The sequence below is a fragment of the Paramisgurnus dabryanus genome, chromosome 1, assembly GCF_030506205.2.
Source record: "Paramisgurnus dabryanus chromosome 1, PD_genome_1.1, whole genome shotgun sequence".
In the NCBI taxonomy this organism is placed as follows: Eukaryota; Metazoa; Chordata; class Actinopteri; order Cypriniformes; family Cobitidae; genus Paramisgurnus; species Paramisgurnus dabryanus.
Genome location: NC_133337.1, coordinates 52,787,881 through 52,812,597, shown reverse-complemented (window position 1 = coordinate 52,812,597; position 24,717 = coordinate 52,787,881). Strand labels below are relative to the sequence as shown.

Here is a 24,717-nt window from a genome sequence, read left to right as displayed (position 1 = left end):
TGAAAGTGGGAGGAGCGTTTTTTTTCAGCAATACATAAGTGCACTGGAAATAGTTTTATCAAGTCCAACACAGTATACCTAGCCAAGGGTTGCTTAGTAATAAGAATAAGGAAAAATAGAGAAAGATAGTAAGTCCAATATTATAAAGTGAGGAAATGTCTGAAGAGATGGGTTTTTAGCTGATTCTTAAGGACAGCTACAGAGTCAGCACTTTGTATCGCAACCGGCAGATCATTCCACAATCATTTCACATATTGATGTTTTCCTTATATTATTACATATTTATCTTACACTGAATGCATCTTCTGCACAGAGGTTTGTTAAAAAAAACAGTGGAGTGTTTATTAGGCACAAAACTTTCCATGGAGCGACCTTGGAGCGAATAGTAAGTAGGGAGGGAGCGAGGAGCGGGAAAGAACTGGATCAGAGTGATTATGAAATGCTTTGAGCGTGGGGCAGAAATTCTTGACACTCCACTCACATACTCTGATACCAACTCAAATCAATATACACACTGTGGTCTACAGTATGTATGATGAGTATAAGTCATTCCACAGTCAATCGATGAAAAAGATCATGTGATATAAGTGATTAGATTAGCTCAGGGTACACACTAGTCATTAGCAAGCATTTTCAGGGTCTGACAGGGTTGGAGTCACATACTCCATGATTCACATTTTCACAAAATACATGATTTTTTTAATAAAAGTGTTCAACAACAACACGTACTCTAAAGAAAAACTATACTACTCAATTGTTTAAAGATTTATTCAACTATCCAGATTTTTATTCAGGAAAATATATATGCAATATATAGTTTTTGAATATTTTATACTGCAAGTACACAAACACATAGTCATAGTGAAAGTGGAGGGGACGTCCCAAAGGAGCATGTTTCTGTCTCTATTTGTCTCACTGTTTCTCCTTCTACCTTTTACCAGCTTTGTCACCTGACCTGCTTAAAATGAGAGCTCTTGAGCGAGTGGTGTAATTTTCTTACCTTTTCATTGGTCAATTGGAGATAATCTGTTGGCAATAGTACAGAGACTTCAATATACTGTAGTTAAAGTTTCGACAGACTGATTTAGCTTTAGTTGCACTTTGCACAGTCCCTCTATAATCCACTAACAAACCAAAGACCAAAGTCTGATTCTGGACAGCCAGAAAAAAGGTTTATGGTCGATTAAATACTCAGGTCCACTAAACTTTTAATGGCTTTTCACACTTGAAATAGTTAACCCTGTGTTATTCTAAACCCCTGGTTAATGAAATTCTGGGTTATCTGTTTCATGTTTCACACTGTTCTTACTTAAACAGGGGTTAGGTAACCCTGGGTATTCATAATCTGAACATTCCTAAACCCTGGGTTAACATTATTATTGGCATATTTGCGGTGTCAACTGTCATGATTGACTAACTGAATTAAATTAAATAAACTGATTAAGAACGGGGTCAAAAGCAGGGTTTAAAATGAAGATAACCCGGGGTTAAACACAGTGTAAAAAGCCTATTAGTTCTTATATTTAAAAGAATATAGATTTAAAGAAAATAATGCTTTAGTACCCCTTTATAAAAATTCATAAATGTGTTGGAGAAGACTACTCTGGCATTGCAGATATTAAAATAAATGTACAGTATATTGATTTATAATATGTGTACATTATATGTGCAATACCAGTAACAAATATTTTTTAAATGAACAAAATGATTTAATTATGTTTATTTAATTAAGATAATTATTATTAATTTAATAACATTTTCTAATCTTTTTACTTTGTAAGTCCATCTTAAAATGACAATTTAAAATGATTATAAGCACATGGCTAATAAAGTTTTTGTTTGGCAGGACCTGCCTATGGCAGAAGAGGTAAAGATATGAGCCCAGAAAGAGATTTCTTTATGAGGATGAAGTGTACGGTCACCAACAGAGGTCGCACTGTCAACCTCAAGTCAGCCACATGGAAGGTAAGAGCACAAATTCATATCTATTTATATCATACAAATGCCTGTGCAAATGCACACACTGCACATAGTATTTCTAAATATGGTTTCTCCTTATCTTAGAAAAATACGTAATGCATGGTGTTCCTAAAGCTCAGTTGGCTCAGCGCAAATGTCTTGAAAGTATAGCCTGAATGCACTGTAATTGGCATTTAGGATTGAAGTGTCTGCCAAATGCATAAATGTAATATAACAGTGTCGCCACTCTATCTGTCAGGTGTTGCATTGCACGGGGCACCTGCAAGTGTGCAGCAGCCACCCACCTCAAGTCCTGTGTGGATTTTCAGAACCGCCCCTCACATGCGTTACTATGCTGTGTGCACCAATCCCACACCCCTCTGCTGTGGACACACCCCTCGACAGCAAGACGTTTATGAGCAGACACAGTATGGATATGAGGTTTATTTACTGTGATGAAAGGCAAGTATTGACTTAATAAAGTACATTATGTGTATGTGCGTTGGCCCTAAAAAGTATTTAGACACTTAAGCCACATGATCAATTTCAGTAAGTAGGCAAACTGCAAACAAGATGCCATTTGCAATAAATTAGATAGAGATTTCTTTGAACTAACTTTACCATTTTCTATTTAGTACAAACATCTTTTTTAATGTTAAGAAGCAAACACGTGTAAAGTGTGCAAAGTAGCAATTGAAAATAAATTATCTTTGGTTCTACATAAGATGTGGTTTATAACACTTTTTTGGGTGCACAATATATTTAATTTACAGTTAAACATACTTTTTTTCCATGTATTATGCAATTTATTTGCAATATGCTTATACCAAATCATGCATGCTGTTTACAGGTATATGCATGTTTCAAAGGTCATTATTGTAGACCCTTATCATAATCCTTTTGTGCTACTGCCAGTGTTGTTATCGGTATATTTTGCAAGTGAGAGTGATTATGAGCTTTTCTTTTCAAAACTCCTAAGGCCAGCAAAGCTAGTCGAGTTAACTTGTCCCCTAGGTATTTGACCAGAGCAGCTCTGAGTGGCTGGTCACCTGTGGGTTCTGCCATATGTACTTTAGTGCGAGCAGGTCACTGCCACAAATGGATGTGCTTTGAGGCGTATTAGCAGCTGAGGTCAGATTGGTTTGAATGACACTCGTGTGGTACCATCCAATTAGACTCATTATTTACCAAGCAGAATTCATTAAAAAAGTCCACCTGTCTTTATTGAAATGGAAATTAAAGCAGTTTTTTATAAAATAATGAAGGTTCATGTAGGCTGTATTTCAAAACCTGGTGCAAAGCTGCTTTCTAACTGAAAGAGAACCTCTGAAGTGACTGATCTGCATTGCTCGACAAAGGAAAACGGCTCTGTAAGGCAAACAAATAGCACTTTTTATGCAAAGTGTACAAAAGACTTGACCTGTCATTGCCAAGATGATGACTCAATTCCCTATAACCAAACAAATACTGGGAAAATAAATTATTGATACTCTTTTATACTAAATGAATTAAAATCACATACATAAGCTTACACAGACGTTCGACGCATGTGCATTGCGACAAAATGCAATGCATCTCCTGGGCTACATACTACATTCTCCTTTAGGCGCAAATGCAAATGTGTCAGGTTTCAATGGGGTGGTGAGCGTACAGTATTCATGCACTTTGCTGATGCCGAAAGTTGCACCACGTGCACTTTACGTAAACCCTCGCGTATACGTAAAAAATAGACCATGCTTCGGCCTTTAAGTGTCATGCAGTACACACTTTGTTTTTTGATGAACACATAAGAAGATATTTTAAGAAATGATGGAAAACACACAGCAGATAGTGACTATGGTCACTATCTGCTGTGTGTTTACCATCATTTCTCAAAAATTTCTTCTTCTGTGTTCATCAGAAAAAAGAAATTCATACAGTTTTAGAACAACATGAGGATGAGTAAATGATAACAGAATTTTCATTTTTAGGTGAACTACAGTTAAGCTTTAAAGTTCTGAATAATTAAGGGTGTGGTCACTTGAGTGACAGGTGAACTGCCACTGCTGTCACTACCATCGAGCTAAGCGGGCGTGGTTTCGGCAACCAGCCATCTCAGCTTCACCTACATCCCACTTTTTTACCCATTTTCTTTACCCATGCACGGCGAAGATGGCCAACTATATTTACAAACCTATTGGTGACGTCACAGACACTACGTCCATAATTTTTACAGTCTATGGTTATAATTAGGCATTTCTTATAAGCTGTTTTAGACAGATCAATCAGTACTTATATTTACATTACATTTACACATTTTATTCAAAGCAACTTACAGTACATTGCAAAGTATACATTTTATCAGTATGTGTGTGTTCTTTGGGGAACGAACCTATGACCATTGCAGTGCTAATCAGTGCTCTCTTATATTTCAGCCCTACTCATCTGCATTAAGCTGAACTAAATTGTGTCACATTTCTTATTACTCATAGCTCATGCTTTATCTTTGCAAATGACCTTCAGTGTACAATTTATCCAAAACATATTTTGCAAACCATCAACGAATGAACCCTTAAAATGCACAGCCCACTAATTTTGAACCAAACCAAAATACTCTCTTTTGATGGGCAAATAACAATTGCGTGGGTTTGCATTGTGTATTCCACACCACAAAAATCAACACTGTAAAAATATTGATAGTTGTAATTAACAGACAATCCCACGTGTGCCTTTAATCTTGCTGTTCTTACAAAAACTAAAGCAATAGATATGCACGCAGTGGCTTTTACAGACCACGTGTTGATGCATAAGAGCTACTCTCTGTCTTTTAAGTCAGTAAGTTGGAAACATTAAGGATAACCATCAGACAGAGCAAATACAACTCTCTTGTGTGAGAGAGATTTATAACTTCAATAAACAAGGGCCCTGCTTGTAACCATTTGTTTTCACTAAGCTAAGGAAAGGGTTTACATTGGCTCCCAGCAGCAGAAGTTTGCCTGTTTAAGCGGGATTGATTGTTTTTACCAGATGTAATCAAGAGTCATGAGTCTTGACTTTAGCTTCACAATGGTTTAATGCAATCAGGAGAAACCATAGGACAAATCACACATTGTCCTAATGAATATGGCAGCTTTAATTTTGTAATGGCACCTGACGTTTACATAACGGACCATCTGACTGTTTGTTATATGGAAGCTTTGTTCATTAGTTTCATTGGTTTTCTTCATCTGTCTTTGTGTTGCAGAGTAAGCAGTTTGATTGGCTACAGACCAGAGGAACTTCTCGGGCGTTCTGTGTATGAGTTCTGCTATGCTTTGGACTCTGAGAGCATGACAAGGAGCCACCAAAATCGTGAGTTCTTTCATCCTGTGAACACAAATCCAGGAAACGCAAAATTAAACAGTAAAACAAACACATGCTTTGTTGTGAATTTGCTCCCATTTCAACAAAATCTCAAAGTTTTAGCGAATTGGTGGCTAAATCAGATTTATTTGTACGATCTAATTTCTACGTTTTTGTACAATCTGGTTTCACACCACACTCTTAGAAAAAATGATACTTTTAAAAAGGTCCTTATATATATTATTATATATTCTAATAGTGCAGCCATGTTTTTATTCAGTTTTTGCCCTGTTTTGTTATCAACAAAGTGTGTAAAAAAGGTCTTTGCATTCACGTGGTCTTTAATCAATAAAATGGATGACGTCGCGTAAGTTTTGGTGTATTACAAAAAAATCTGACCTTATGCCATTACCATGCATATTTTTGGGGAATACTGCAAATTATCTTCCTTTTCTGTTTTTCCTCTTCCTTTTTTTTTTTTAATATAAAGAATATAGTATTCAGACAGTTTATGGAAATTTTCATGTCATTAAAATTTCACAAAAAATGCCAATGTACAAAATATCCTAAGACAACCTCAACAAGCCGTAAAGGTACAAATTAGTGGTTGACAGATATGTTTTTTATGCCAATATACCAATATTGATAAAGCGGTGTGATTGATAAGAAGCCGATATTAAACAAATGTAACAGTAAATGGGAGACAAACCCATGAGAGACACAAAGATAAATTTGAATATTGAACCTTTGCTATGCATAAAATTTATTAATTCACAATTTTTAAGTACTTGAAAATATCTACAAGACATGAACTGTGTATATGACACCTCACGGTACAGTTTGAATAAGATTTTGCTGCACACCAAAGTGTTGTTGTGTGTAACACAACACAACTTCACATTAAAAAGTAAATAATGATTGGTCATTTTACTGTTTGTCAGACTTTGTCTTTACATCAGAGTGTCTTTTCATTACAAATAACACATTTAAGGAACAAAAACATTTATTGGCCGATATAAAACTTAAGATTATCAGCAGATGGCAATAATTTAAATATATAATATATCGCCCACTGCAATATATCTGTCTTTCACTAGTAAAAAAAATTTTGTTGTCGTTCATTTAAATACCGTAATATGAATTTAGTTTTGTCCTGAAATGACCCACAACCTAGAACATAATGTCAATGGATAAACTCAAATCCCCCAGACCTGAGGCGGTTCCCATAGGCTTTATGATGGAGGGAAACAGATGTCCCGCCGGGCTCCAGGAATTGTTGTGTGATATTTATAAACTCTGCTTTATTTATTTGCCTATCAGATGCCGTAGACAGCTTATAATGTTTTCCTCTGGTCTTTTGAAACTGGTCTCTGAAGTTAATCCTGGCATATACAGTAGTCCAACTTTACAAAGGCCCAAAAAAGACAGAAAACAACTTTCTTATTGTGTGTTTGCCCGTGCTGTACGATGTGAAATCCAGCTTGTGTATCAGTTCTGCCGTTCTGTCCACAGATTGAGACCCACCTTTCATACATATCAACATGTGTTGCCACCGTAAATGTGCAATGAGATTAGTTCCCTCACATTCAGTAATGGACAACTTAGCCAATTTTATAGTGAAGTACAAAATGATCTCACTGTTCCAAAAGACTCTGATTTGCATTATATGTCCTCTGTCATCTGTAATAGGCTCTTAGATTAGAAAGCCTCCTGTTTACCAAGTGCATTAGCTGCTAACAAGCCTTTGAAGTGAGCAGCACCTCTGATCTGCTTCTTATGATGTCTTTTCAAAGCTGTGATCCAGATCAGTGCTCTGGTTTCCTTTTTTATGGGCATAAACATGTTAGGCTCTGTGTCTGCGGCATTACCTAAACTGTAGTTAGATCCTTTGATTTAAGGTATGACAACACTTGCATAATACTACATGGATTTCATTCATGTTATTTATGGCAGACGCCTTTATACAAAGTGACATACGGTGCATTCAGGCTACAGTATATATGCTCTACCGGTTGAACTGCAGGTTTTGTCATTTGAAATAAATGAGTAAGTGGATTATTTACCTTTTCCCCATTTTGCTTTTATTCTGCAGTTTGTAATAAGGGTCAAGTGGTGAGTGGCCAGTACAGAATGTTAGCCAAACATGGAGGCTACGTTTGGGTGGAGACTCAGGCAACTGTCATCTACAACAATCGCAACTCCCAACCACAGTGCATCATCTGCATCAACTACATCCTGAGGTTTGTCTGAGAAATATTTATGGAAACCCTTTGGGTGATTCTCGCAAAATTAGACTTATGAGGTGTCATGAAACATTTAAAAAAAGTAAATGCAAAGTAAGAGTATCAAAGTAAGAGTAAGAAGCATGCAGTTACAAACATCTCTTCACGTACTATTTTGCACATGATTTCAAATAAAATCATACAAACCAATTTTGTTGTTTTTTCCACATTTAAGGGGAACATTTTCATTACCGCAACGTGTCCTTGACTGGATTTGGGGTCTTTGACATGGAATATTTATAATTAAAAAATCTAAAAAATAAAAAGCTTTAGTGCATGTTATACTATAAACATTTGCAATAAAGAAACATGTGGTATTTGGTGATCACTGGTAAATGTAGACAATAATATGGAATATAAATGTGTCCAAGAACAATTTTCTCATCCTCCGCAACAATTTTTAATCATTGTTTAAGCCCTCAAGGAACTTATATTTCGTATTTTTCTCTCCAGATAAAAGTTGAAATTTTGTTTGTGATAGTACCTAGACAACTTTTTAGTTCTCATTACCGAAACTGCATATATTTAATGTAATATCATGTTGCGGTAATGATCATTTTTAATAATGATAATCTAAAAAAAAATTATAATTCTATAGGAAATATATTTTTTAATTCTCTAAAAATAATGGTTGTAGTAAGTTCAGACCTTAATCTTATATGTGCAAAAAAAAATAGTCTGGGTTTTGTGAGAATCACCTTTGCATTGCTTTTATGCTGTTTTGGCATTTGCCTCCGTACATATTCCAAACAATTTTATCCAAAGTGCATTCATAGTCTACATCAGTAAGCGTGTTCCCTGAAAATCAAACCCATGACTGATATGCTTTATCAGTTCAGCTACATGTTGTGTTTTTTTGTGTTGTTCTTCAGTTCTGTCGAAGAGCAATCTGTCATCTTCTCCATGGATCAGACCGAGTCTCGGTTCAAGCCGTACCACTTGCATAACACCGAAGAACTGTTCAGTCAGGGTGGAGCAGACTCCGTTTTAGAACCTCAGGACCTTTTCACTAAGCTCAAGACAGAGCCTGAAGAGCTAACCCAGTTAGCACCCATGCCAGGAGATGCCGTCATTGCCCTGGACTTTGGTCAGAGCGCCACCTGCCTATACTTCAACCATTGCCCCTGCAACTCCTTCACCCTTTTCACCTCTTCAACCCCCGATTACAAGGCCACTCGCATCATGCATGCATGAACACTTACTCTTTCCATTGGTTCACTTTATTCTACCTCATGCACACATATGCACTGCCCAGGTCATAGACTTTGATGTTGCGACAGACATTTTGTTTTCTTGTAGCTGTGTGGCAATGTAGCTTGGCTTTGCTGCAGGATAAGCAATATGTGATGTAAAGTATTAAGGAGTTAAATCTCATCGAATGGCTTTGCATTGGCTTAAGCACTTTTTTAAAATAAAATTAAATAATGTTTTTAAACATTTTGTCTGTTTTCTAGTATGGGAACTGCAACATGCTCAAAGGTTTACCGATGGCATTCGGCAGTGTCTGTGTGTTTTAAAAGTATATTTCACCCAGAAATTAAAATTCTGTCATCATTTTCTCATTCTCACGTTGTTACAAACTTGTATAAATTATTTTTTTCTGAAAAATGCAGTTTGGTTAAAAACATTCCTCTGTGTTCATCAAAATAAAGAAATGAATACAGGTTTGAGGGGTAACGATATGAGGGTGTGTGAATAATGACAGAAATTTCATTTTTGGGTGAACTATACCTATAACCGTCATCATAACAGGGCTTTGGGTCTACTAATTTCTTCATTTTATTTATCATAATGCATGCCTTCATTTAAAATCACTGCATGTGATGGAAATCAATGCACTCATCAAATTGGTGGTTCAGCGGTTGCTTTTGGGATTTACTTGAGTAACCCTTTACGTTCACATAACCCTCACTCATGGATGACACCTGCTTAGATCTGAGTAAGAACTCAGCTTTTGTTCATTGTGATGTTTAAGGTGTGCCTTGTTTGTCCAGTGTTAGTTGACCTTCATTTGTTATTTATGTTGTAATTCTATGAGACGGCATCCTGTTTCAGTTGTTTTTCCCTGGTTTTGAACTGTGATGTAAAGGACATTGTTTGACCGTGTTGTATTATGCATTTGCAGAAAGGCCACAGTTTGAAGAACCGTCTTTCTTACCCGAGTCTACAAAGATGCCTCTAAGGCAATCATGGGTTGTTGACACCCCTCCTGACAGAAGTCCTGATGGTAGCTTTTCCAAATTGTCTGCGGCCTTCACAATGCCACAGGTACATCCTGCCGGCAAGACCACACCCTGTTCCACGCCCTGCTTAAGCAGATGCAGCAGTTACTCCACAGTATGTTTATTTTTCCAATTTTTCTCCTTGTCTCTGTGATCTCTTTTTGTGCATAAATGACCAACATTAAACAGCCTTTCCAAGCCCACTTATATAATGTAAAAGTTTTGAACAAAACGAATAGGAATGGACTGGATTTTATCCAGCCAAAATTGATTGATGTATAATAAGTTGGCGCTATGTGACATGTTGGAGGGGTGGAGTTGTTTACATAATCCCCAACTGAAAGTAATTTACATACAGTAACTGTATTTGATGGACCTTACAGACACAAATGTTTTATATTTGATTGTTGGTGTAATGCATTACTAAGTAATTAATTACTGTAATTAACTCTTTCCCCGCCATTGACAAGATATCTCGTCAATTAAGAGAAAATGCTTCGCTGGCAATACATATTTTTCGCTATAATGCAGTAGGTAGTGCCCACCTTACAAAACACCATAGCATATATGGATCCAAAAGCGGTAAATACTCTGTGTATGTTTAGATCTTCATTCTGAATCTCTAATCTCTAAGAAAAGTCCTTAAAGGGATGGTTCGGCCAAAAATGATATTAAACCCATGATTTACTCACCCCCAAGCTGTCCAAAAAATTCAGTTATTTAAGAAAATGTTTTAGATCTTCTTTCAGTTAATCAAATGTAAAGTTACGGGTCCACGTCATTCAAGTCTAAAAAAATGTGCATCCATCCTTCACAAAATAAATCCAAACGGCTCCATGATGATAAACAAAGGCCTTCTGAGGGTAATTTGTGCGGTTTTGTTGTAGAAATATCCAAATTTAAAACTTTATTAATGATAACAGCTAGCTTCCGGTAACGCCGCCATCTTAGTCTTGGAGTTGAAGGAGTGGACCCAGTAACTTTACATTTGATTACCTGAAAGATCTAAATAAAATTAAATAACTGAAAATGTCTTTGTCTAAAAAATTATGGACAGCTTGGAGGTGAGTAAATCATGGGTTTAATGTCACTTTTGGCCAAACTATCCCTTTAACAAAAATGCAATTATCTCAAGTTTTTGTTTAAAATTTTGTATTTTTTAAGAAACCTACCTATATATAAGAGGTGACAAAAAGAGAACAAAAGAAGATAGGATGAAACTTTTTTGTTGTTGTTTAAAAGCAGAGGGTCTGTTTTTTCATTTAAAATATTGTTTGTTTGTATATTTAAATTCAATATAATTTTATTTATATAGCGCTTTTCACTTGTTAATTGTTTCAAAGCAGCTTTACATGAATAGATGAAGGGGAAAACACAGAATAATCAATAGATAATAGAAGAAGAAGAATACAGGGGCTAAGAATAAACCGTACAAGCGAGTGTAGTAATAATGTAACGTAAACAGTAAAGTGCTAAGTTAAGCCAATGTTGGCGGACTCTCCCGAGGATGAAAAAAACCCTAGGAGAAAAACCCTGTGGGAAAACTCCTAGAAGGACAAAAACCCTTGGGAGAGATTAATATATATTTATATATATAAACACGATAGGGATAGGAAACCGGTAAACGGATTAAACTGGTTCAGCCGGTGGTCGTTGGTCGCGTATTGGCTGGGCATCACGTTGAAGGACAGCCATTAGATCAGTGGTGTGATGACCTTCACAGCAGCAGGAACTGGGTCTGTTTGTCTCCCCGAGGACAAGACAGGGAGAGAAAAACAGAATTCTATTAGCGTAGGGACCGCTCGCATATAATGCAAGTGTCATACAGTATTGTGGTTTAAAATCTGCTCGGTTCCAGACAGGCAACCTATTGCGGCATAAGTATATTACCCAGATGAGTATGTGAATGCTTTGTTCTGGACAAACTAGCTATTGCCGATAGGTACATTTACTTGCTATTTTATGTGAATGCTTTGTTAAAAAAGAATGTCTTAGATTTAGACATAAAGTGATCGACTGTGTCTGATTCTCGAACATTATTTGGTAAATCATTTCAGAGCTTAGGGGCTAGATATGAAAACAATCTACCACCTTAAAGAAGAACATTTTCTGGAAAGCATTAAACTTTTGTGAAAATCATAAAAATGCTGGCACTTGCTGACAAATTTTTTTAAATGCTGGCGGGAAAAGAGTTAAGAGTTAATTAAGAGTTACCCTAATTTTTAAGCAATTAAATGATAGGTACTTATTATGTACTTGCAATATGTAAGGGATAATCCACGGCTAGCCATGCATTAAAGGGTTTTAATGCACGACGTAGAGGCGAAGAACCACCCGACGCGTAGCGGAGGGTGGTTGTCTCTGCGAAGTGCATTAAAACCCTTTAATGCATGGCTAGCCGTGGATTATCCCGCTTATACCTTGGTTATTTGCCAAGTTAAAGCTGTAAATAATGTTTACAGTGTAATTTTTTAACAGACGGGTAAAAATGACGGTCATTTTCTTAAGTTAAGGCTCGCACTCCATCCGCTTTAAATAAAGTAGTGCTGAAATAAAACCTGTGCACTTTAAAGAGAGACGCACTTATGTCTCGCTCGCTCGCTCGCTCTCTCTGCAAGTGTAACTGTGTTACTATGGTTACCAATGTTTATAGTAGCAGAATAATTTCTAACTGTAATCAAACTGACTGGAACTACCTGTGCATTAAACGGTTTTAACGCACACCTTCCAGCCAATCAGAATCAAGTATTTAAACAGACCATGGTATAAATTGTATATACTTTCTGTTAAACAATATTTAATTTAAATTTTTAATTTATGGAAGTTTGCTTTAAAATGAGTTACAAATTTTACTAAAAGTGCTTTTTTTACATCTTGTTACAGATCATTTTTAAATTTAACCTAGATTTTATGGATTAAAAAAATTTAAGATTAAAAAACATTTTTGATTGTCAATATGGTCAACATTGATTCAGATTTTGAAAAGTAATTAGTAATGAATAAAGCAATGACTTGTAGACAGAATAATTAGTCATTTAAATAAAAATTTTCTTAATTTTGGGAGAAGCATGGTCATGTAATCCAACCAATTAGCATGAAGAGGTTTCTATATATAGTCGTCCCTTACCTCTGTCCTGTGACGCATTTTTTTCCTCCACCATCGCCTCACTCCCTGCTTGTACTGTGCATCTATCCCAGTTAAAGTGGGGGGAGTATTCTGGGTTCAGGTTAATAATCTGAGCTCTGAGCCCTCCCATTGGATATCTCATTATTCTTTTGATTACATGTTAATTTCGAACTCGTGAAATACAATGTTGACATTGGTAATTACTGTAGAAATGAATAATAAATAACTTTTTGAATGAACTTACCCGACACTGTGGCTCGTTCACAATAAGACAGAATACATGAATTAATAAAGGAAACCGGGCCTGTTTGAATTTCATGTTGACTTGATTATGTGATCATGTGATATTTGACTGATTTACTATAATGCGTTTGTGATGTTCTTGTTTGCAGCTCAGCAGTCCGATAGTTTACTGTGACAAGGATCTAAAGGTGGAGATGACAGAGAAACTATTTGCCCCTGAAAATGTGGCAACAAATCCCTCAGACTGCCAGGTCAGTGTAATATAAACCTTATAAGCATTGTATCTAAATTTGTTTTTGTTAAATGTGACCCTAACTGTAAAATCCAGGCTAAAGTCTCATAAATGATTTATGAGATTAGGAGCAGCAAAGTTTGATGTTAAGTTTCACTTTAATTTCAATCTTTGACATGACCTTACTCAGTCAATATTAAAGATATTAAACTATAACATTTACAGTATATACTGTAGGATGATGGTATGTAGTGAACAGTAAATCACAAAAAAGGCTCACATATGTTAAACATGATATTCAAAAGATTTGTGAACCCTCTCTAAACCATATTAAAGCCATATTAATCTCTAAACACATCATCTGCATGTAGCTGGACTTCAGCGATCTGGACCTTGAGACTCTTGCTCCCTACATTCCCATGGACGGTGAGGACTTCCAGCTGCACCCCATCTGTCAGGACGAGCCTGTTTCTAACACAGGTCCAGGCCCGGGCACAGCCCTCCAGCACACTTTCAACAACATAGCTGACCTCTTTCAGCCCTTGGGCCCATTCCCTTCTGACAACAAGAGCAGTTCTAACACATGTCCAGACCCAGTTCATATGCAACCCTATCAAAATGCACTCGACGTCCCACTCTCCTCTAAGAAGGGCAGCCAGGTTTTTCGATGGCCGTCGGACCCATCCTCACAGTATGAGCATACAGAGATTAGACGCATGGATGAACAGAACACAGAAGATCGAAGACAAACGTATAATTTCACTGCAGCACTGCCAGAGCAAAGGTAATTTGAGTTCTCTTATGTAAACATGCTTTATTTTGCAATGCTTGAAACAGGAATCATTGATTAAGTAGATTTGCATATTAAGAAGGAAACAGTGGGGATTGTTAGGTAGTTAAAGAGCTTTTAGGTAAACTTTTGATATGGTCCTCGCTGCAGAAACACGACATCCAAGGGGCGAGGTTGGATCCAACTCCTCCCACTTGATACTTTGCTCCGCCAAGTGAAGCAGTATATTTGCGTTGTTGCAGCCTGCAATAAGTTGCAACCTGTGGTCACCAACGTTTGCTCTTATCAAATTAAGTGTACGTTTGATGAATAATATAATCAAGAAAGATTAATAATTTCGTAAGTAATGATCACAGTTAGGTGTAAGGGGAGGTAAGGGACACGTTCCCGACAGGGTGATATCACTGAAAGGATTTTTTGCAACCCGGTTTGCTGTACATTATCCCATTTATTACACGCTATTCCTTAGGGAAGTAAGCAAGCATTCCTTAGGGCTGGGCATATATATATATATATTTTTTTTTTTTCGATTAATCATGGGGTTTTTTACGTGGTCGATTAAAAATCGATTCTCAAAGGCCACTAATCGATTTTTTTTTTAAATAACCTGATCCTGTGTTCAAGGAATGTTTTGAAAAATTAGATATAGGTTCTGTTTTAATGTACCCAAGTGTACCTAAAATAAAAAAGTGTAATATACAGGTTGGTGGCTCTTAATTTCTTTTTATTAATTTCCCACTTGTAAACAGTTCACAGTTTTTTTTTAAAGATAAAGTATTTGTATTAAATCTATGTTCAATAAAGTATTTATATTAAATCTATATTCATTGAGTTGAATCGAGAATCGAGTATAAAAATCGGTCAGAGAATCGGAATTGAACCGAGAATCGAAAACGAATCGATCCGATACCTTATGAATCAAAATCAAATCGGTCTGGAACATCTGAATCGATACCCTGCCCTACTATTCCTATACGAGTAAATATACAAACACAATTTTATTTTATATCTTTTATTAGCACATTTATAAGAAAAGTAACCCTTCTGCGAGGGAAACCTGTTTCCTAATGGCTGGAAGCAAAGACGAGTTAAAACAAATTCAAAGTCCATACAAGATAAACATTCAATGTTTACATTTCTAAATAACATGCCGTATATGTTAATAATAACTATGCATATCTATACTGAATACATTCATAGGTATTAAACTGAGTGTGGTAAGATTGCCCGTAGTACCCAAAATGTTTTACTCCGTACATTTCACCTTAAAGGCACTACTTTTATTGTAGTCATAAGTAAAGTTTGTTTTTCCGTCAAAAGAATAAATTAATTACGTTACAAGTCAATGCGGAATTGGTAACGCAACAACAAGTGTATGACGTGTCTTGTGGTAAAACTGCCAACCAATCAAAAGGCAGTGTGAAGAGATCTCTGGACCTGGATCCAGCCCCGCCCCTGGATCTGGATCTAACCCCGCCCCCTGGATGTTGTGTTCTGCAGTGAGGTGCTACTGAAACTTTTTGTAAAAATGAAACTGTGCAATGAAAGTCGTTTGGTTGTTGTGGTCGTGCAAAAAGACATTTCACCACCTTTGCATAGTAAACAAGCTGTACAATTTTGGGCTGGAGGAGATTTTATATGGCCTTGTGTTGCTCAAGTGCTATGGGCCCTTTTCGCGTCCTGTTCCTTTTTCTTTGTCAGTAATTTATGATAATTGACCAAATAAAGTGTTAGGCTAAGCTTTCCACTCAAAATATAAACATCCTTTGGAGAGGTAAACACAAAAAATTGAAAAAATTACATGTCGGATTAAGCAGTTTAGTATTTAGGATTAGTGGTTTAGAACAAATGATCAAGCCGGATGTTTGAGGAATGATCCCATGCATTATGTTAATTCTCAGATTTGACCCAAGTTATTTCATTGCAGGTACTTTGAGAACTTTGGCCCTGTACAGAAAGACATGAGCCTGGGGCAGGCCGCTCTCATCAACAGCTTTAAACGGAAAAGACAGTTCAGTTCCTCGTGCTCCTTCTCTGACATACCGAAGGTAAACTGCCGTGACTCATCTGTCTTCATCACAGGGTTTCAAAGATAAAAGGTTAAAGTGTGTGTCGATGTGTATTTAACAGGAGATGGTTCCTTACCATGAGACTGCAGATGTTAAGAGAATGAAGACGTTGAACGTGGACAGCTGTGTTTTCTCTGTCAGGAAGTGTCTTAGCACGAGTGTGCTTACAGGTACATATATCAGCTCTCTCAAGTGTTGATCTTCTTACTGTCTCATTGTTCTTTACTCAAATTTATGCTCTCTTTTCTACTCTACACCAGATAAATCGTGTATGCAAAGTGGAATTGATGGTCCTCTCCCTCTGAGAGACTATAGAGTGAGATCGGAAGATTTTAAACAGCATCGTACACAGTCGTTCTGCCCTCCCGACAACAGACAGTACCATGTGCCGCCTTCACCCAAACACAGAGGTCAGTTTCTAGTCCTTACCTCGCATCAGCTGCAGTTTTTTTAAGTGTAATGTGAATGTTATGAAAGGGATCATGTATAGGCAGCTGACAGTGTGATCATGACCTGATGTGAAGCCGGCGCTTATTTCACGATAACAACCGGCTGCCTGTACATTATCCAGCTTATTACACTGTTATTTACCTGATAAGTAAGGTAAGAAACATTAAATATTGATTTGAAATATTTTTAAAGAATGCAGACTTTCTGCGAGTAAACCCGTTTACTTTCGGTTTTAAGATAAGACAATATTTTTTTTGAAAATATTCTCATTTTCCAGCTCCCCTAGAGTTAAAGGTATAGCGAAAGATTTAACCGAATTTTTGAAAACAACCCCCTCTCCACTTTTTAAAAAAATTGCGCATGCGCAACACTCTACCTGCTCCCGAGAGGGAATGTCTATTAAACGTGTGCATGAGAGAGAGCATGCACAAGCCTCTTCAAGTTGCTGCCAGCATGGCTTATACATTGAGATGTCTGCGCGGTTCGTGACTTGTGCCAGGGCTAGCATCGCTTATCATAGCTTACATCAACTTTTACTAGCAGTGATTTTAAATGGATTACTCCAAATAGCATGCCAAACTTTACCTGTCAAGTTGAAACTTTGCGACTGAGGCATCAGTGGGAAGCCCAATCTGTGCTTATAGTGCACGCCAGCGTGTGAAATATTCTCCCAAAAACACTCTGGTCCTGTTTCTTTTTTATCAGAGGCCTTTCTCTTCTTGTCATAGACACTTTTTCTCTTCGGACCTTCAGACATTTTGAAAAAACACAGTGAGAATGCGAGCTTCAATGAATGGCTAAAACCATAGCCCATCACACATATACACCTGAAAGTGCACATGTGCAGAAAGCGAACCTAGGGACGAGCACGTGCGATGGCCTTATGTAAACATATCACCAGAATGATTGACAACTGGGATGACCAATAGTCTTGATGATTCACCTGGAAAAAGAAAATCTGCCGCTATACCTTTAAATAGTTGATTTTTACAGTTTTGGAATCCATTCAGCCGATCTCCGGGTCTGGCGATACCCCTTTTAGCATAGCTTAGCATAATTCATTGATTCTGATTAGACCATTAGCATCGTGCTAAAAAAAAATAAAGAGTTTGATATTACACAGCAGCCGAAAATAGTCCCCTAAATATCTTTCAGTAGCAGGGGACTATTTTTGGGCACTGCGTAATATCATTGTGCCTACTGCAGCCATGTTACGGCAGCAAAGTCCTTGATTATTATTACGCCAGAATGAGAGTATACTTCCTAGACATATCTGCCAAGTAAACGCAACTTTTCATTTTCCGTGGGTCTTAGTACACGATGTAACTACAGAAGAGTCAAGTTTTAAATAGGAAAAATATCGAAACTCTTTGGTTATTTTTTGGCGTAATGCTAAATGGTCTAATCAGATTCAATGGATTATGCTAAGCTATGCTAAAAGTGGTAGCGCCAGACCCGGAGATCGGGTGAATGGATTCCAAAACGGTAAAAATCAAATGTTTTACTCTAGGGGAACTGAAAAATTTGCATATTTTCAAAAAAAGTGGAGTGTCCCTTTAAAATGCACGAACATGCTATTCGGTTTAATCATTTGTAAATATAATGTCATATATGTTATTAAAATACAGATTTATATTTAATTTGTGTTACCTCATGTTATTAGCTTTGAGCAGTTGTCTGCAAATGTTGCGACTGGCCAATCAGAACAAAGCATTCCAACGACCTATGTGTTAAGGGCTCATTATAGTTGTGCATACGTCCTACGGCGTAGGAAACGCGTCGGTTTTCATATACTTCTGCATCGCCGTCCGCGTTGACATACAAACACACATGCAGACCGCTGGTAGGCAGTATCCACTCGTGTAACCACAGTAGCAGCGCAACCATCAATAAAGAAGCAGCTTGGCCAGTTTAATTCACAAACGAAGAAGAAACAGCAACTTGCTGTGTATGTTTTGAGAAGACCAGCAGTGATGGAAGTAAATAAACAGCGACTTTTGTTGCAGTTTGAGTTAAATCACTCCTCAACTTGGCCCATCTTTGTTCTCACCATCGCAAACTGAAATACATACTGTATGATGCAGTTTTTTCAACTGACGGGAGGGGTTCTAGTGGACCAATCATAGCGTTTGTGGTCAGCATATAACTGACGCGCTGTTAAAAATTTGGTGAGGTGCACGTCAGGCTACAGATAACCTATAACATAGCTACAACGTAGAACTTACGTGCTACTATAAATTGGACTTTACACTGTAACATTATTTACGACTATGTTTAGGTCATAGACATGAGCTAGCAAGTAACTACAGTTGACAAAACATGCTTTTACTGACAGCTAGCCTGAATTTTACCAACTACCCAATCAGAATACATTATTCCTTATGTTATAATTTTTTGTATCCCAATATATTTTATTTAGTATGCTTTACAGTTGGGCCTTCATTTGATAACATCACTGAGTTACTGCGCTTGTGTTTCTCTTGACAGGAATGATAAGTCAGTTACTGGCCCCATCTTTCGACACATACTGCCTTCCGGAGATTACACGGTATGACTGTGAGGTAAACGTGCCTCTACAGGGAAACCTGCATCTTTTGCAGGGCTGTGACCTTCTGAGAGCCCTCGACCAGACAACGTAGATCCTGAGCTTTTGTTCCTTTCATCTTTGTTGATATCCGCTGTTTTCTTCTATCAGCCTTTATTTAGACCTGTTTGTATATTTTCCTGTGAGATGTGTAATATTTTAATATATAATTTTTTAATCAGATTGTTACTTGTTTAAAATGTGTTCAGATATTTCATTTCTGTGCCGACTCATAATCTTCGAAAGCTGTTCCTAATAGTTACAGTCAGATTTACTGTTGTGCATTATATATATAGCCTATATATCAAATAACTACAATATATTACATTAATATAAACAGTACAGTAGTTTAACTTATTCATGCAGCTCTGAATACATACAGGGAATAAAAATTCCATGTTTGTATGAAACAAAGAAAGTCAGTGTTTTGCCAAGACTATGGCCTTGAACGCCTTGAACTTGTACCAGCAAAAAAGTTGCATTGATCTATGTAGCTCCAAAACATGTCTGTTTTACAATATAGCACATTAATATTTAACCCACGTTCCTATGCGTATAATCTAAACTTTTCTCCACATTCCCCTATAACGCAATCATTATGATAAAGACGCTATTTTAAGGATATAGTTTCTCTGTCATCTCAAGCACTTTATTTTAAAAGATGCAAAAGGAACCTCGATGTTGTCTGTAGTAGACTAAAATGTAAAGAAGCAGGTTTATTCCTGGTGTAGTGGTTTGTCACATTTTATCCCACACTAGCCAACCACTACCTTTTATAACTGTAATAAAGGTAGTGCTTTAATAACACTATAGCTGTAACTATAAAGGCTTATGTATATTTTTCCATACAAACATATCTATTGTGTCTACAGTCTGAGATCAGAGTTGTGTGTTCTGATGTCTGTAACACGTAAAGAAATGTTTGTATTTGGTGTTCAAAAGTGCCTTGGTACTTGTCTACCCCTTAGTAGACTGAGATGAATTTGTAGCTTTCTCCTTTATATGTATATATATATATATATATATATATATATATATATATATATATATATATATATATATATATATATATATATATATATATATATATATATATATATATATATATATATATATATATATATATATATATATATATATATATATATATTTAGCAGTTTAAAGTTATTATATTTTGTAGTAATTTGTGATGTGTATCACCTTCTGGTGATACTCTGTATTTTGTGGGTTTCTTTACAGAAGATATGCTTATGAAAGATTGTATCACTGTAAAAACAGAAGCTGTTCTTAAAAATTATGCTACTTACAAATCATTCATTCTGATATTCAATGTATGTTGCTTTTAATTTTGCTTTGTTGTATTGTTGTTCGTATATTTTGCCAGGCTACTATAAGCTAGTGATTTTACTGTAACTTTGGCCCTTATGATGATGACATTATCTGTTTTCCCACTGATTCAGTTCTTATAGATTTTCACTGGCTGACCACACGCACAAACACACAATTACACATTACTGAATGCAAGGCGGGATTGTAAATGGGGCCAGTGGCCCGGTTGCTACATACAGCACTGACTGTGTATACAGAAGCTAATATTTTTGCATTAAACGCATTATCCCCTTTAAATGTGAAGACATTTTAAGTGTAAGATAATTTGCTTTTTGCAGATAACGTGACCCAAATACATATGCTATAAACGATGTCTGAGATCTCAAATTTTTTATGCACTATATGCCCAATCTAAGATTCAAGTAGGATTTATAAAAATGACAAATGCTTTAGAAACGAGCTTGGCAATCTGTTGAGAAATGTTTGTTTTTGCATTTTAAAAAACAGTGTTGATTCAAACTTAAAGCTTTCTAATACAGGGGCGGTTTTGCTGGACAGGGCTTATCCTAATCCCAGACTAAAATGCATGTTTATGCCTTAATTTAAAAATCTTGCACTGACATATCTTAATATATATATCAGTGCCATTGTTTTGTCTCAAGATGCACATCAGTAATGTTTTTTTTAAGGTATGTCCTAAAATAACAAAGCCTAGTCCTGGATTAATCTAAACCCTGTCTGGGAAACTACCCTGTTAGATATGATTTGTGTATAGGTTGTTCTTCTGTATGGAAGTCTAAGATTGTTACATAAGTGATTATTTTAAAAATAAAAATAAATAAATTTGTGTTTATTGGTGCGTTAAGGCAGTTTATATCACACACACCTTCCTGTAATACAATTCACACAACACAAAAAAAATTTACATTGATAGCACCTTATGTTTATTTCTCTGGCTAAATTCATGACTGTTCAAGCAAGCCACAAGAAACTGCAGGAGATATGCAGAATGAGTTTAGTTTTTTTAAATGACAAAAATTGGGTTTTAAGAACATTCCGATCCTGTCCTCTGTGTGTCCCGTAAGACCATAACACTGCTAGCCAAAAACAAATAGGCCTCTATAGTGCCAAAACACACAAATGACCATAAAAGGAATTAATATTTAAACACTAAACATGCAAAGGCTGATTTCAAAAGCTTCTGGGGTAAAGAGAAAGCCAAAGGCATTAATAATATAAAAAATATATATTATATTCAGGTGTTTATTCATTTCTCAGGGACATAGAAGAGATCGCAATGGGTTAAACCTTGAGTAAGAGATGACTTGTGAATGTCCGTTTGTATGAATGGTAATGACCTCAAAGCAACCTCTAACGTCCAGATATTAAAAGACTGCATTTCTATCTGAATAATGTGACAAATGTCAGACAAGGTCTTGTTTTAAGAATGCTTATAATTTTGGATATGAGGAATTGGGTCAATGCTGCTTCTAAACTTACAGTGCATTTATGGATTTGCCAGATGCTTTTATCTAAAGGATCTTACATGCATTGCAAGATTTATATTTTGCGTTTAACCCATGACCTTTGCACTGCTAATGCACTAGTCTACCACTGAGCTATACAGGAGCACTTAAGCACACAAGATAAAAGAGATGACTTTCTAAGAATTTACTAGAAAAAAAATGTTATCAATTTTGTAAAGAGGAAAAAGTAAAGAACGAAAATATTTTATAATTTTGGGATTAGAAATGTTTTTCAAAGCTATGTGCATCCACAATAAAAGAGAAATATTGTTTTGCTCATTTGTAGGCGAGGAACAAATAAGGAATGGAAAATTATCATCATTTTGGACCCAAACTGTTTGTAACAAGGTTTGTGATTTAGTTTAATATTGCTCATACGGTTTTAGCGAGATGTTTCATATTTTAAGCTATGTCACAGACTAATAAAATCTGTCAGTAGATTGAGGTCAAACTAATATATTATGTAACTAGCTCTTGGAAAATCTTAATAGTCATTATTCAAAATAATCTGAGCAAATCTGACAAAATCTCAGAAAACAATGCATATAACACACTGGATTTCAAAACTCTAAAAATGGCTACACATCTAACATGATAAACAAGACTTTTGTAATGTTGCTTTCCCTTTTGTAAAAGCCTGATCAGTATAAATCACTTTAGTATTCACTATAGTAAACTGGCTTTATGTTTTGAGCCAACAAATGATTATATATTTTCTGGCTCAGCCTTTATCCAATCTTTACTAATATCATCTTAACTTATTTTGGATTTTTTTCTTGAACTGACCTTTCAGCTATAGTTTTAATGCAAAACTTATAAATGCAGGAGACAACAAAATTAAACTGTTTAAAATAATTCATCATCATTTATTTACTAAGATTAAACCAACTTTATAATTTATAACAGTAAAAGTTTAGGAAGATAATACAAAAAACAAAACAATTCTTCATCAAATAGAGGTATTACCTTCTGCTAAACTTTAGTTTAGCTTCTTGTAGGCTGTGCATATCATTAAATATTAATATTGATGTATAGATTGTAAATCTTATTTTTTTATATGTAAATAAATTGTTTCTCAACAAATATGTTGATGGAAAAGAAACAGCTTATTCCCTAAAGCGAGTCTCCCGTACAGGGTCAGACCATCATTTTCCATGCAGAAAGAAAACATGGAAGAGTCAAACGATCATTGCATAGAACCCTCCAAAGTCTAATAATAAGTTAACTACTAATAATGTTTAATAGAGTAAAAAAATAAAATATATTAATTATTACAATATAGAAGTAGGGCTATGTAAATATTACAAGATTAACCTACTTTCTTTTGTGTGTAACAGAGAGCACATTGACCTTTGTGCAAAAGACAATTCATGTTTATTACTGTAGTTTCTCAAGTCAAGTGAGCATTTATTTTAAGCAATATTGAAAAACTAAATAATTAAAGTATTAGTATTTGTTTATTAGAGGCACAATTTTGAGCATTATCAGTTAGAAATTGCAAAGAAAAATGTTTCCATTAACGTCTCACATGCAACAGTGATGACACAGGCTACTAAAACATCATACTAGTGTTTGTGAGGTTGCAAAAGGTTTTCTGGCTGTGGTTGGGCACGATTCTCAGACTTCAGAGGGGTTAAAGGTAGGCTATAGTTCACCCCCCAAAAAATAAAAAAATTATTCATCATCATGTTGTTACAAACCCGTATAAATTTATTTGTTCCTATGAACAAAACGGAAGATATTTCTCAAACATTTCTCAAAATACCTTCCTTTGTGTTCATGAGAACAAAGAAATGTATGCAGGTTTGTAACAACATGAGAGTGATTAAATGATGACAGAATTTTTATTTTTTGGTGAACTATCCCTTTAACAAACTAACTTGACCTAAATATGACCTTGTCACCAGTCTATGATCACATGCAAGTGTTAGATTTCGGGTGTGATTTGTAAAACATGAAAGACAATAGACAAGTTATTCAATAGCATAGCAAACATAGCATTTTGGCATTATCTGATGACAAGGCAGTCACTGATTTCAGATCAGCAGATGCAACGAGCTTTACGCAAACTCAAACCACAAAACCATTATTTCCGGCAGTAAGGCACACGATTGGCGCTTTCTCGTGGGAACTTGTTCGACACTTTACATCTTTACTTTCTCATATTCACGCGGCTCTGTACTGTAGCTCTGTAGATGTATTTTTTTCTCTGTACTGAGATGTGTGTGCATATACATCACACGCGTACATGCAAACATGAATATGTAATTATATAATTTATTCTCTCTGTTAATTAACAAATATATTATTACTGGTCACCTAACGTTTTGTGAGCTGCTATGACATATTGTAATACTCATCAAAGAAATGGGTGAAATTTTTGACTCCTGAATTATTGACATCTGCGCGCCATCTAGTGGCAGACAAAATAGAAATGCATGACAGTGAATTTGACGGAGCCGAATTGGTTACTTTCTAGCCGTAGTGGTTACCACTTTATCTTATGCCAATCTAATATGCAGACCGTTAAAATGAAATCAGTTTTTCGAAAATTATAAAATGTGCAGTTCTATGGGACTATAA

The 24,717-nt window shown here is 35.9% G+C and overlaps 1 protein-coding gene across 1 annotated transcript in view; it reads left to right on the top strand.

Moving 5' to 3' along the window:
- epas1a (endothelial PAS domain protein 1a) overlaps positions 1–21,461 on the top strand; it is a 31,656-nt gene extending 10,195 nt beyond the window's left edge. Inside the window, exons 5-16 of the mRNA XM_065270432.2 lie at positions 1,847–1,965; positions 2,219–2,421; positions 5,183–5,289; positions 7,373–7,520; positions 8,435–8,649; positions 9,688–9,899; positions 13,304–13,405; positions 13,758–14,170; positions 16,104–16,224; positions 16,307–16,415; positions 16,506–16,655; positions 19,183–21,461. Coding sequence (XP_065126504.2) covers positions 1,847–1,965; positions 2,219–2,421; positions 5,183–5,289; positions 7,373–7,520; positions 8,435–8,649; positions 9,688–9,899; positions 13,304–13,405; positions 13,758–14,170; positions 16,104–16,224; positions 16,307–16,415; positions 16,506–16,655; positions 19,183–19,334 — 2,051 coding nt within the window. The 3' untranslated portion in view covers positions 19,335–21,461. The remainder of the gene's footprint in view (positions 1–1,846; positions 1,966–2,218; positions 2,422–5,182; positions 5,290–7,372; positions 7,521–8,434; positions 8,650–9,687; positions 9,900–13,303; positions 13,406–13,757; positions 14,171–16,103; positions 16,225–16,306; positions 16,416–16,505; positions 16,656–19,182) is intronic.
- Positions 21,462–24,717: the final 3,256 nt, after the last annotated feature.